We start from the raw sequence: 13,821 nt of genomic DNA, 5'->3' as shown, positions 1-13,821 counted from the left end.
ATGACTTCAAGCGTCTTACGTACTTACACCTTCACTGGTTGTACAAAAATCATGAACATTTGAAATACTTAGGTCTTAATGCTAAGCATTTTGATGTCATAACTGATCGCAAGTATGGGCTTCCATGGTCATGCTAAAATTGTCGGTCCCTTGTGGTAGAATTTTATCGTCTCTTCAAGGTGTCTAAAATTGAATTTGCTGCCATGAAGAAGGAGTTTAATTTATCGATAGTTCCAAATTTGAAATTCTCGAAAAAATGTTTAAACAATTTTGAATGCGCAGATGGCTCACCGAAACGTAAAAAAATCTCAGCTCTTGGTGTTAAAATAATATATCTACAGGCGAAGCGCTCGCTTGAGGTGATCGACACTTTGGTATTTTTTAGTGCCAACCTTGCTTTCCGAAATACTCCAGACACAATAGTGCAACGGGTTGGTATCCGGAGATATTGGTGAATATTGTGCACTGGAAATGAAGCGAGGAACCTCATTTTGTAACCATTCTTGGGTCCTGTTGGAATGCCCGATGTCTGCGGCCAAAATGTTTGCGTGTCCAAGGCTTTAATACCTTCACCCTCCAGAATATATTCGCGATAATATTCGGCATTTATTCTGATGACACGGTCGATTAATACGAGCGGAGACCAACTATCGGCTGTTATGGCCGGCTCACACCATCACCATGGCCGGCGCTTGAGTTCTGGTGGCCAACCGAAGGTTCACATTTTCAGATGACCTCTTTGGCAAGTAAACATGATTATTTTGTTTGTTTACAAACTGCTGGGCAACGAATGTTTTCTCATCGGAGAAAACCAAATTCGGCAAAGCGAAGCAATTCTTTAGCTCTTTTGAGTCTATTTTATTTCTGTTGCGGTGTAAGTTCTTACAATTTTTGGAATTTCAATGGCTTTACTTCGAGCTTATTTTTCAAATTCTTCTTATACAGTGTTCCTACTGAGCATTGGAACAACGGACTCTATATTAATAAAAATATTACTTATTGCAGAACGCTCAATAATTAAATGAAAAATGTATCAATAATTTCTTTATAATTTCTTTGTGTACTTTGCTTTATTTATCACATTTTGTCATACTAGGCGTGTTTACAATGGACAACCACATGTAAGAAAAATTTAGAGCTGTGTTTAGTATGCACATATTTCCTAGTCTATAGGAGGAGGTTCATAGTTAGAACCATGGTAGAAGAATGCAGACAGTTGCATCAACGCTCAGAAACAATTGTCAAACATTTTTAAATTTTTTTTTTTTTAAATAAGTAGATTTGTATGTGGTTTCCTACACGACTACAATGGGAGGTTGTTATGATATGCATTTTTTTAAAAATTTTTACAAATTTGAATTAAAATTTTTAGTTCCAAAATTGGTTTGACAGTTCATTCATTAGAACTTAATGTAAAGATCAACCGGGTTCAATCCTGAAAAGGGTATAAAGTTAACGGTTTCTTTAAAATATTATGGTTTTTTAAAACGTTCGATAGTGTGTACGTGGCTTAATTATAAAATTTCACTTTATCCTCTGAGGTGTGTTCGCAATAAGTAAAATTTAGAGTTGTGTTCAGTATGCACACGTAATCATTGTCTATTAAAGGGGGCACATATGTAGAAGTTAATTTGAAGATTTTACTTTGTCGTCTGAGGTGCGTTTACAATGAATAAATTTATGTGAAAAAAACATTTTTAGCTGTGTTCAGTATGCAAATATGTTTCTTAGGTAATAAAAGAGGGTTCACACTTAAAAAGTCTTTGCCATGTTATAATAATCGAACAGGTCACATGGTGTTTAAGTTGCTTTATTTATCACATACCACTTTGTCACACGAGGTGTGTTCACAATGAACAATAATTTACAATTCATAAATAATTTCAAATTTAAAAATCCTTCAAGTGTTATAATTGTTATAACAATATAAGGCGTTCGATAGTGTGTACGTCACTTTATCAATAACATTTAACTTGTGTTCTCAATGCACAAGTATATTTGAGAGAAATCAAGGAGCTTTGTTCAGCATGCACATATGTTTCTTCTCTATTAAAGGGGGGTTCACAGTCAGAAGTATAATTTGAAGATCAAAAGCATGGTAGAATCAAGGAGGTAAGGTCATGCAATCATATGTTTACATTTTTTTTAAATTTTTAATTTGACAACATCTCGTTTTGACAAAATGTGTATTTATTAATCCATTGTACAGACACAAATCAGAGATGGGAACTTGTTTTTATGTAGTGTAATGTGAAAAGATAAATTTCGGAAAATCCAGAGATGGGAATGCTTATTCGAATTGACTTTACCTTCTTTATTTTACCATGATCAAAAGGGTTTCTTTGCATAAAATCGTTTTCTTAATATAACTCTATGTTTTTTTTTTACTTTTTCCAGTTTATGGTAAAGTACGCATTGTACGCGGCTGCGGTTATATACGTGATAACAACACAGACGATGGTGCCTGCCTTAAGCGTTCGGGTACCCATGACGTACAGGCAACATATTGTGCCTGCACCACAGATTTGTGCAATCATGGCACATCGGTGCTGAACAACAATAACTATTTGTTACACCTAATGCCCTATACACTAGCTGCCCTCTTCATAATGTTCTCGTGTAAACGTATCAATCTTCATTTGCAGCCAACTTCATAAATATTAATTTGCAACAACAAAAACAAAACCAAATAATAGCAAGGACCGGAGCTCTGCAAGCAGAATTAAGTGGAGGAAGAAAACAGTGCCAGCAGGAAATACAAAAAAAAGTAAAGAAAACGGAGATCAGAAAGAGGTAATAAGAGAAAAGCAAATAATACGAATAAAACTCAAAGAAAATAACAAAACAATTACACACAGCTAAGAAAGAAAAAAAAAAACAAAACAAAAACAAACAAAAAAACTAAGAAAATTTACGCTTGACGAAAACTAAAACAAAAACCAAAGATAATAAAAAAAAACATAAAAGGAAATAAATTCAAAAAACGATATTGATGACTATCTGAAAGTGGATATTACATAAAAAACAACAACAACAAACACAAAACAGAGCCACAAAGAAAAGAAAAACAAATTAAAGTAACAAAACAACAGCAAAGAGCAAAAGTACGAGCTAGCATTTGGTTTTAGTCTTGAATAATAATAAAAATAATAATAAAACAATACCTACGAATACTTAGTTAATTGTTATAATAATAATAATAAAACCAGAACAGAAGAAAACAAAAGAATAAGTATTCATCTTTGGTTCCGTTGGGGATATTCACAGCTTTCAGTTTGTATATTGGTTTTAAGACAAAAATTTCCAATTCAGTTTTCAAAATACAACTCTGTAAGTTGAGTTCATTTTTTTATATTTTTCTGTTGAATTACAATGATTTGATTTGTATGTGGTTTTGGGTGTGTGTCTAAGGAAGAGGATTTTCTTTCCATAAAAGTTGAAAAAAAAATATATTTAAAAAAAAAAACAAAACAATAGAAAAAACTGCCTGAAAATTAAATTTAAAGAACAAGAAACCAAACAACAACAAATATTTGTATTTGTATGTTACGATAATTATTAATGTATTTATTATTATTGTTTATTTTTTCTCTCTTAAATTAAGTCTTATTTTTAAGAAATTATGGCTTTTTGGCACTTCACTGAAATGTGTGCAAATGTTTGGAGAAAAAAGAAATGGAAAATGTGTTAATGGGAAAATGTGGTTGTAAGCTTTAAATTAATCTAATTTTTCTCCTGGAGGATATATATACCGATTTGGTCCCGTTATAAATAAATAAATTTCAACAACCACATCTAGTATCCAAAGATAAGAGATATTATTTAAATTTGAAAAATTGTAACAAAAAATTTCACTAGAAAAAATAATTATATTATCTGGGGTCGTTCATAGTTTATGCGAAAGCCATAAATATCGAAATCGTATTTGAAAATCTTTAAAATGTTATAATTTTCAACACTCCAGTGTGTAGAGTTGACCAAGTCTTTTCGATGTGTGGCCTGTTGGAGTAAATCGAATTGAGCTGTGTTCAGTTAACACATAAGGGCGGTTCACAGTCCAAGTATATTTTCAAAGCTGGGGAACATTAATATGTCAAACATTTTAAAATGTTTTTTTTTTTTCAAAAAAAGTAGGTTTTTATAAGCTTTCTTATACGACACAAATCAGAGGTTGTAATGGTATGCATTTTTCAACAATTTTTACAAATTTAAATAATTTTTTATTCTTAAGTTTCAATTTCAAAAATTTTTTGACAGTTCATTGTCCCAGCAGCTGTGTCGATGCGACTACCTGTATTCTTCTACCATGACAGAGTTAAATGTTATTTTTGTAGAGCTGTGTTCAGTAGACATAAAGTTTTTAAATGGTGTTCACACTCTATCAGCTGGTTTTGATTATATTTCGGCAAAATGCCATGTATCAGTATCCATGGTAGAACAATACAGGAAGATGCATCTGCTCTTGGAAACATTGATATGTCAAAGAATTTAAATTATTTTTTTTTTCAAAATTAAGTAGATTTTTATAAGCTTTCTTCTTTCTTTCTTTCCAATCGGAGGTTGTTATAAAGTGCATTTTTCAACAATTTTTACAAATTTGAATAATTTTTCATTCAAAATTTCAAATTGCAAAATTGTTTTGACAGTTCATTGTCCCAGCAGCCGCGTCGATGAGACTATCTGTATTCTTGTACCATGGTTCAGATTTAACAAAGTCTTTTCGATGTGTGGCCTGACAGAGTAAATATTGAGCTGTGTTCAGTTATCACATAAGGGGGTTCACAGTCCAAGTATATTTTACTATTTACTGGTGATCTTTATGATATTTTTATAGAGCTGTGTTCAGTAGACATACAGTGTTCTAAAGGGGGTTCACACTCAATCAACAGGATCTACAAGAAAATATCAGAAGAGTATTTTCATTAAATAAAATGTGTTCTTGTCCTTTTCAGAGACATATTTGGCTCAGTTCCCAATCCAATACTCTGTATTCAGTAGACATAAAAACTTCTAAAGCGTATTCACACTCAATCAACAGGAAAATTTCGGGAAAATGTCATGCATCAGCATCAGTAAAGTAATGATCATTAAGAAAATATCAGAGGAGTATTTTCATTAAATAAATCGAGCTCATGGACTTTTCAGAGTTGGATTTTTCCCAATCCAATACTCTTTTGTTATTGTCAAGTATATTTTATGTAAGACTCTACATAGCATTATGCTTTTATGATAGAGCTGTGTTTAGCAAACACAGAAGTTTTAAGGGGTTTTCAGATTGGTGTTATTTTTCGGAAAAATGACAACAAGCGATTTGGAAAACGTTCCAAAATTTAATATATCTAAAAAATTCTTATTAAAATTCATTTGGTAGTGCCCATAAATTATGGGCGACTCTAACCTTTTCGGAGTTGGAATTGTCTCAGATGCCAATCCAATACTCTTTTGTGATTGCCGAGCATATTTTATGTAAGACTTTATAAAGCATCGTGCTTTTTTTGATAGAGCTGTGTTGAGTTAACACAAGGAGTTTTAAAGGGTGTTCACACTCAACCAACAGTTTGAGGTTATTTTTTCGGGAAAACGTTATGAATTAGTTTCTGGAAACAGTAACAATTCAGTGTATTTAGTTTTGGTAAGGATCAGACGAGGATTTTCATTGGTCTTTTCGTTTTGAAAAAAGTTCCAAAAATTGGAATTATCTCAAAAAAAAAAAAAAAAAAAAAAAAAAATTATGGGCGGCCTTAGGCCTTTTCAGAGTTGAATTCGGCTCAGTTCCCAATCTAATATTCTTTTGTGATTGCCAAATATATTTTATGTAAGACTTTATATAACATCGTGCTTTTTTTTGTAGGGCTGTGTTGAGTAAACACAAGGAGTTTTAGAGGGTGTTCACACTCAACAAACAGATTGGGGTTATTTTTCGGAAAAATTACATGAATCAGTTTCTGAAAACAGTTACATTTCAGTATTGCACATAAATTATGGGCGACGCTAGGCCTTTTCAGAGCTGGATTTGAGTCAGTTCCCAATCCAATACTCTTTTGTGATTGCCAAGTATATTTTATGTAAGCATTATGCTTTGTTTTTTGATAGGGCTGTGTTGAGTAAACACGAGAAGTTTAAAGGGTGTTCACACTCAACAAACAGATTTGGGTTATTTTTGCTGAAAATGTCAAAAATCAGTTACTGGAAACAGTAACATTTGAAAAACGTTCCATAATTTTACTTTTTTGAAAAAAAAAAAAAATTTTTTCTTTCCGAAATTCTTTTCTCACATAAATTATGGACGACTCTAGGAAAGTCAATGCAAAAAATATAATAGTAATGAGTAACAAAAAAACTAAAGTTCCAATTAGGGTTCCCCACAATGCCATACATACATACATACACATAAAAATGGGGGTTAAACATTACAGATAAAAAGTGGGGAATATATAAACCTAAGATAAGGTAAATTTTTTTGTAATAAATCCAAAAAATAGACAAATTTTCAAATAAATATACCACACACACATTTGTTGCAGGCGCTCCACCATCCAAGGTGAAGTAGGATGAATGTACCCGTTATAATACTCGTAATACATACATACATAAACAAAATTATATCTAATTTGTAATTACAAAAAAAAAAACGTAACTCAATAAATTGTGTATTTAGTAGTAAATTGAACACTCTCTCTAAATGCAAGGACAACACACGTACAGAAAACATGCAGCATAACACAGTTTCTTTTTTTTTAGTTTTTTCAAATTACACTTTTCAATATTCAAAAAAAAAAAAAAAAAAAAAAAAAAAATTATAACTATTTTTTTTTTGAATTTTGTGTTTTTTCTTCATTTCTATTCTAGTACTAATTACACATTCAATTTCTTAATAAAACTGCAAAACAGTTTCACACAGTTTTTAACACTAACTCTCTCTCTATAATTCATCGAACTTAAATTTCTATGAAATCTTAACAGAAAAAATAAAACAAGAAAGTATAAAGAAAAAAAAATCCAAACGTACATATACATACAAAAAAAAAAAATAAATAAATAAAATACAGACGTTATTACCATAAGAATAAAATCTGAAAAAAAATATTTATAAATAAAGAATTAAATATCTTCCTATGACAAACCCATAAACATCAAGAAATACCATAAAATAAAAACCAAAAATCCAAAAAAAAAAAAAAAAAAAACGAAAGAAAGGATACATGTTAAATGTCATAGATTATATTTATTATTAGAGCAGGACAAATACTTATTTCAATAAAAATCTAAAAAAAAAAATCTTCTAACAAAAATATGTTTTTTTCTTTCAAAATTTTATTTACACATATTTCATGTCATAACCACATGCCTATATTACACATAAAAAACAAAGAATAAATAAAAAAACACTGCAAAAAAAGAAAACAAAAGGAATGCCTATGATAGAAAAACAAGTTTAAATAACAAAGGATATAGATAAATATTTTCGGAAATTTATAAGTGCAATTATATATATGGGAAAGATTAAGTATTTTTAAATTTAAGTTTAAAACACACACACACATTAAGTATTTTTTTTTAATTTTAAATGGTATTATGTTGGTATTGTTGTTATAAGTTAAAAACATGTTGTTATAATTGAGCAGTATTCTATTTAAATATATTTCAAAACTAACAATGTTAAAATTTTTATCAAAAAAATGTTAAGTTTTAACGATACAAGGCGAAATTTGTCCTTAAATTTAACTAAAATACAACAAAAGTGCTAAATTTGCATTATTCAAATAACAATTTGTTGAGTGGCCAGGCCCCTTCATAACTAAGCTTTAACATATTGCAGTGTGTGAACATGATCACAGCACAAAACAATTTTCTTATCTTTTTCTTGTAAAAAATCTTAAACTAATAACGGGATTCACATGTTTTTTAAAGTGTCCTGGCCACATATCGATTTTTGATATAAATTTTAGTAGAATAATCATTATTAACTAAAATTTACTTTATAGAGCATGTGAACGCCTTTTTAGGTTTCAGAACCAGAGAGAAAAATAAATAATTATTCCAAATTCATTTAAACTATTTAATTTGATGCGTGGCCAGGACATTTTATGATGCATGGCTCTCATATTAAAGCAGGTGATCCCCATTTTAGATTGCAGAACGTGAGAGAAAAATATGTAATTAGTCTATAAACATTTAAATTAAAATTTGATATGTGGCCAGGACACTTTATGGCTCATAACCTCCATATTAAAACATGTGAACTCCTTTATACCTAGAGAGAAAAATAAGTAATTACTCTACAAAAATGTAAACTTTAATTTGATATGTGGCCAGGACACTTTATGGCTCATATCCCTCATATTAAAACATGTGAACCTCTTTTATGATTGGAAACCAAGAGAGAAAAATAAGTAATTATTTTACAAAAATGTGTACTAAATTTGATATGTGGCCAGGAAACTTTATGAAGCACGACGCTCATTTTAAAGCATGTGAACCCCATATTAGATTTCAGAGCGAGAGAAAAAAATAAATAATTATTCTACAAAATTTTAAAATTCCATTTGATATGTGGCTAGGACAATTTATGGGTTATAGACCTCATGTTAAAACATTGGATACCTAGAGAGAAAAATAAGTAATTATTTTACAAAATGAGTTTGATATGTGGCAGGACTCTTTGTGACGTATGACTCTCATATTAAAGCATATGAACCTCATTTTAGATTGCAGGCAGAAAGAGAGAGGGAGAGAGAGATAAAAAAAATAATTATTTACAAAATATTACAGTTTGATATGTGGCCAGGACACTTTATGGCTCATAACCCTCATGTTAAAACATGTGAACCCCACTTTTAGATTGCCGAACAAAAGAGAAAATGGTCGTGTTATATTCACGAACTTCGTACAATATCGTTTTTGGCTATGTTCAATAGTCACAAAGCAACTAAGTGGGTTCACATGCACATTCGTAAAACAATATGGAAACCCATATTGATAATATTTACATCACAATGGTAGAATGAATGCTGGATTTTTGGCTAGGTCCTTTTTCAAAAATAAAACGTATAAACAAAAAGGCATCCGGTTTTTCTTTTAAAAAATGACTTCAAGTAAACCGGTGTAGTCTGTGTTGAATAGTTACAAAGTAAATAATTATTCTACAACAATTCAAATATAAATTTGATATGTGGTCAGGACACTTTATGATGCATTAACTTTATATTTAAACATGTGAAACCCATTTAAGTTTCCCGAACGTGAGAGAAAAGGCTGTGCTATATTCACCAACTTCGTACAAGATCGTTTTATGCTATGTTAAATAGACACAAAGAAACGAAGTGGGTTCACATGTACCAAAATAAAATTTATTGAAACACATATTGATAATATTTACAACAAAATATTGGAAAATCTGTTTCATATGTGGTTTGGTTTTTTTAACTATAAATATCAAAAATGAAGACCAACGGAGCCGTTCATTGAACACAAGGAAAATAGAAAATAAATTCATTTATTTCGTGCAAGATCTTTTTGGGCTATGTTAAATAGTCACAAAGAAACTAAAGGGGGCTCACATGGGCAGCCGTAAAAACGATGGGAACATATATTGATAATATTTACATCACAATTTTTAACTATAAATCGCATAAAGCAACGTCAAGACCAAGAGAGAACGATGACTTTTTTTTAAGTCATTTTAGCTGCGTTCATTGATCACAATGGGGTAAATAATTGAATTAATAGATACTCATTCTATAAAGTCGTCACAAAGTTATTGGCATAATATAACAAAATGCCGTTGAATTTTTGACAAGTGAGTAGCAAAAGAAACATTTCAAGAAAACTGAATTTTTCCATTAATTTTTTTATTAAATTTTATATTTTCCTTTTTTTACCTCAAGGTCACACAATGACAAAATTCTCGTTGCCCTTTTCAATATATTGCATGTCTTCAACAAATTTTATTGTTGCAAGAAAATAGCTTTTTTCTTATATGAGGGGTGCCGCCATGGCAACAAATCGTCTGGAATTTATGACTCAATGGAGACAAAGAACGACCTTTTAGGAAATATTTAATTAATAATAGTTTTAATGTGATTATGAAAGCTAAAACGAAACACACACATAACAAATTCAGTGGATTTCAACTGTCAATTCCTTTGCGTATATGTCAAATGAAATCCCATGGCTTTGAAAGTCGATTTTATTTGACTTATTGATAGTTGAAATAAGCACGATTTAGTAAGTGTAAACGTACCTTAAGCTAGAAGCAGTGAATTATCAAGTGTGTTATGGGAAATTTTGATCAGTTGATTTTTTAATGTCTTCTGATCGATCCCCAAGTTGGAGTGATAATGTGATGTAATAAAATTTGAGTTCGAGATTGCCAGATTATTTGTATTTGACAAATCGTTTGTCTACTCACTCCACTGATTTTAGGTCTCAACCGCAATTTTCACTAAAAGATTTCGTATTTTGGAAAATATTTTGGAATAATATGTTTCCCTTCCTTTTTTGCTGTCAGCTGCCTTGGTTTAAATCTACATGTATTTACAAATGAACGTTTCGTCCAGAAACTGGATAGGTTCTTTTTACCATTTTTGAAATGCAAATTGATTTCAATTACAGCTGATCATAAAGAGCTGTGTTTAGTAACCACATACTTCAAGTAAGAGGGTTTCGCACTGCAACTAAGGGGGTTTCGCACGTTTCAAATACAAATGCAGAAGAAATATTTCTCATCTTTTATCAAACGCCTTGTATTCGTGGCTTTTTATTAAAAATTTTAGTTGTACATAAAAGATTGTCAAAATGTGTTATTGTTTGTTTTTTTTAAATAAATTTAATAATAAAGAAAATATTTAAATAAATTATACAAGAAAAAAAAATCACATTCCACGCCATAAAACATTCATTGCAAAAAAGAAAAAAAAAACGGATATGTATTGTTTGTTAATGGTCTGTCTTACAAAAAAAAAAAAAAAACAAGAACTAAATAATACTATAAAAAATAATATTTCAAAACTAGAAAAATATATAAATTAAAAAAAATAATAATAATACAATAATAAATCAAATCTATATGAAAAAAAGAGAAAAAAATAAAAACTTCATTAACTTGTAGATAATCTATTTAATTTTTAGTACATAAAAAACCGAAAAACCAATTAATTATGTTAAAAAAAACAACAAAGAAAATTAAACACTAGCCGAACAACAACAAAAAATCTCATATTTATAAATAATAAGTAAGAAAAAAAAAACACTAAATAAAAAAGTTAAAATGATAGACAAAAAGGAAGAGTTCTTTAATAAAATAATAATAACAAATACTTAATATAAACTTTAAGAAATTAATGACAACTCTTTAACTAGATAATATGAAAAAAATATAAGAAAATTAAAATAAAATTTGTTAAAAACAAAGCAATGAGTTAAAGAAAAAAAACAAACTTAAAATTATTAATTATATTAAATGCAAATTCCCCCCAAAAAAAGAAATCATTATTACAAATATATATTTACGTGTAACAGGACACGCTTAAAATCATCATTTCATACACTCCGCCCCTCCTTGGAAAAGAACAAAAAAAAAACAAACATTATTTAAACTATTTACGCATAAATAAACAACAACAACAATAAAAAACACATAATGCGTAAAACCATATCATGAGCTTTGCTTAAAAATCAACTTTTTGGTCGAACAAATACTTAAAAGAAAACCATTAACCAAACAAACAAAAAACAAAAAAACGCAATAATCAAAAAACCAAAAAAATTGCTAAAAAATATTTTTAAAAACCTTTCCCCAACAAAACTAATAAAAACAACAACAACAAACAAAATGCAACAACACTGCTACAAAAACCCAACAAATTTGTTCGTTTTTTAATTTAAATTTAAATAAGTTTTTAACAAAGACACTCCAATAACCACTCCAATAAATTAAAAAAAAAAATGAAAACAGAAAAAGAAACTGACAAGCTTCGACAAACGAGATCATCACCAGTAAACAAGAAATGACAAAACATACAAAACACAGCCGGAAAATGCAATTCCGCACACACACTCTCACACACAAGAAATACAACTCTGACACCAAACCAACCAACCAGACAAGCAAAACTATAATTTCAAACAAAAAAATATAAATAAGAAGAATAAAAGAATACCGAAAAGCAGCATATTTTACTTTTCATTCAGTTTGTTTATGTATTAGTAAGTAAGTCTGTAAAGCTCTGCTTGTAGAAGAACTCAATAAATGATCAAATAAAGGAAAAATACTAAAAAGGTTAAAACTTTCACAAAAACAACACACAAAACAACAAAAAAAAAAAACACAAATCATGTTTTATTTGACAATGTGAAGAAAGAGAGAGAGAGAGTAAGTAGAGATGTGTTCATTTGGATTGATTGCAGTTGTTTTTTTAGGAAGGATGTGTTCAGTAAACACAATGTTTAGTTTGGGGGGATACACGAGCAAGAACTACAAGGGGATTTCACATGTCTTAAAATAGGGAAAAATGAAATTCATCATTTATTTCATCTAAATTCTATTTTAAATTAATCCAGAGGCTCATTTCTTGTTCTATGAAAATGCGAAAACTTTTATAAAGAAAATATATGTCAAATGAAAAAAATTATAAAGAATTATGTTGCAAAGTACATTTAAATATGTCTTGATAAAATACGCAGTCAGCATTTTTTTTTTAATTTTTTAATCACATTCGAGTATTTTTTGTTCCTGTTGCGCGACTAAAAAGCTGGAATATGAGCGCATATTCTGATCATAATAGACACATTTGTTGGGAGAAAAAAAGTGACCTCCCGCGTGACTCTTCTAAATAAATCACATATGAGTCGTCCCATGGTAGAAGAATACAGGTATACGCATAGACACAGCTGCTGGGACAAAGAAGTGTCAAACCAATTTTGGAATTAACAATTTGGAATGAAAAATTATTAAAATTTGTAAAAATTGTTTAGAAACACATATTATAATAACCTCCGATTAACGTCGCATAAGAAAACATATAAAAATCTACTTATATTTGAAGAAACTTTTTCAAACTTTTTTTGACACATCAATGTTCCCAAGAGTTGAGGCATCTACCTGTATTCTTCTGCCATGAGTCGTCCTCTAGATTAGTTAGAAAAGTCTTTTTCTACCATTTTCTGATAGTTACATTTTTTTTCGAATCGTATCCTAATCACTAATTGCGCAAATACTCTTACTTGGTGCATTTTTGTGAGTCTTATTTAAACAATTTTTTGATAATGTATGTGTCCTTAGTGAGTAATTTATTAGTCTTTTAAGTATCATATATCACTCATATGTACAGGGTGATATAAAAAAACTGCAACAAAGTCAAATGCCATAATTTTGTTTATTTTTTTTTTAAATTGCATTGAATGAAAGCAAAACTTGTCGGAAATAGCAACAAATTTTAGAATAACTTTAGATTTGTTCGACTTCGTTACCTTTGGCACCAATTATGGCCTTCAAACGGCCAATGAAACCTTCAAACGCTGCCTGAATATTGCTATGCGGTATTTTGGCGAAGCGCTTGCTTGAGGTGACCGATACTTTGGTATTTTTTAGTGCCAATCTTGCTTTCCAAAATACTCCAGATACAATAGTCCAACGGATTGGTATCCGCAGATTTTGGTGGCCATTGTGCGCTGGAAATGAAGCGAGGAACCTCATTTTGTAACCATTCTAGGGTGGCGAGTGCTGAGTCCTGTTGGAATGTCCAAGGTCTGCGGCCAAAATGTTTGCGTGCCCAGGGCTTTAATACACCCTCCAGAATATTTTCGAGATTCGGCATTTAT

At 30.1% G+C, this 13,821-nt stretch overlaps 1 protein-coding gene across 5 annotated transcripts in view; it reads left to right on the top strand.

The window, feature by feature from the left end:
• The window catches only part of LOC101895987 (protein quiver), a 31,712-nt gene extending 19,717 nt beyond the window's left edge, over positions 1–11,995 (top strand). For all 5 annotated transcript variants that reach the window (XM_059126152.1, XM_059126150.1, XM_059126153.1 and 2 more), the window contains exon 4: positions 2,398–11,995. In XM_059126152.1, coding sequence (XP_058982135.1) covers positions 2,398–2,657 — 260 coding nt within the window. In that variant the 3' untranslated portion in view covers positions 2,658–11,995. The remainder of the gene's footprint in view (positions 1–2,397) is intronic.
• The last annotated feature ends 1,826 nt before the right edge of the window (positions 11,996–13,821 follow it).

Source organism: Musca domestica, unplaced genomic scaffold (genome assembly GCF_030504385.1).
Source record: "Musca domestica strain aabys unplaced genomic scaffold, Musca_domestica.polishedcontigs.V.1.1 37, whole genome shotgun sequence".
In the NCBI taxonomy this organism is placed as follows: domain Eukaryota; kingdom Metazoa; phylum Arthropoda; class Insecta; order Diptera; family Muscidae; genus Musca; species Musca domestica.
Note: the sequence above shows the minus strand (reverse complement) of the source record. Positions and strands in the feature narration are given on the sequence as shown.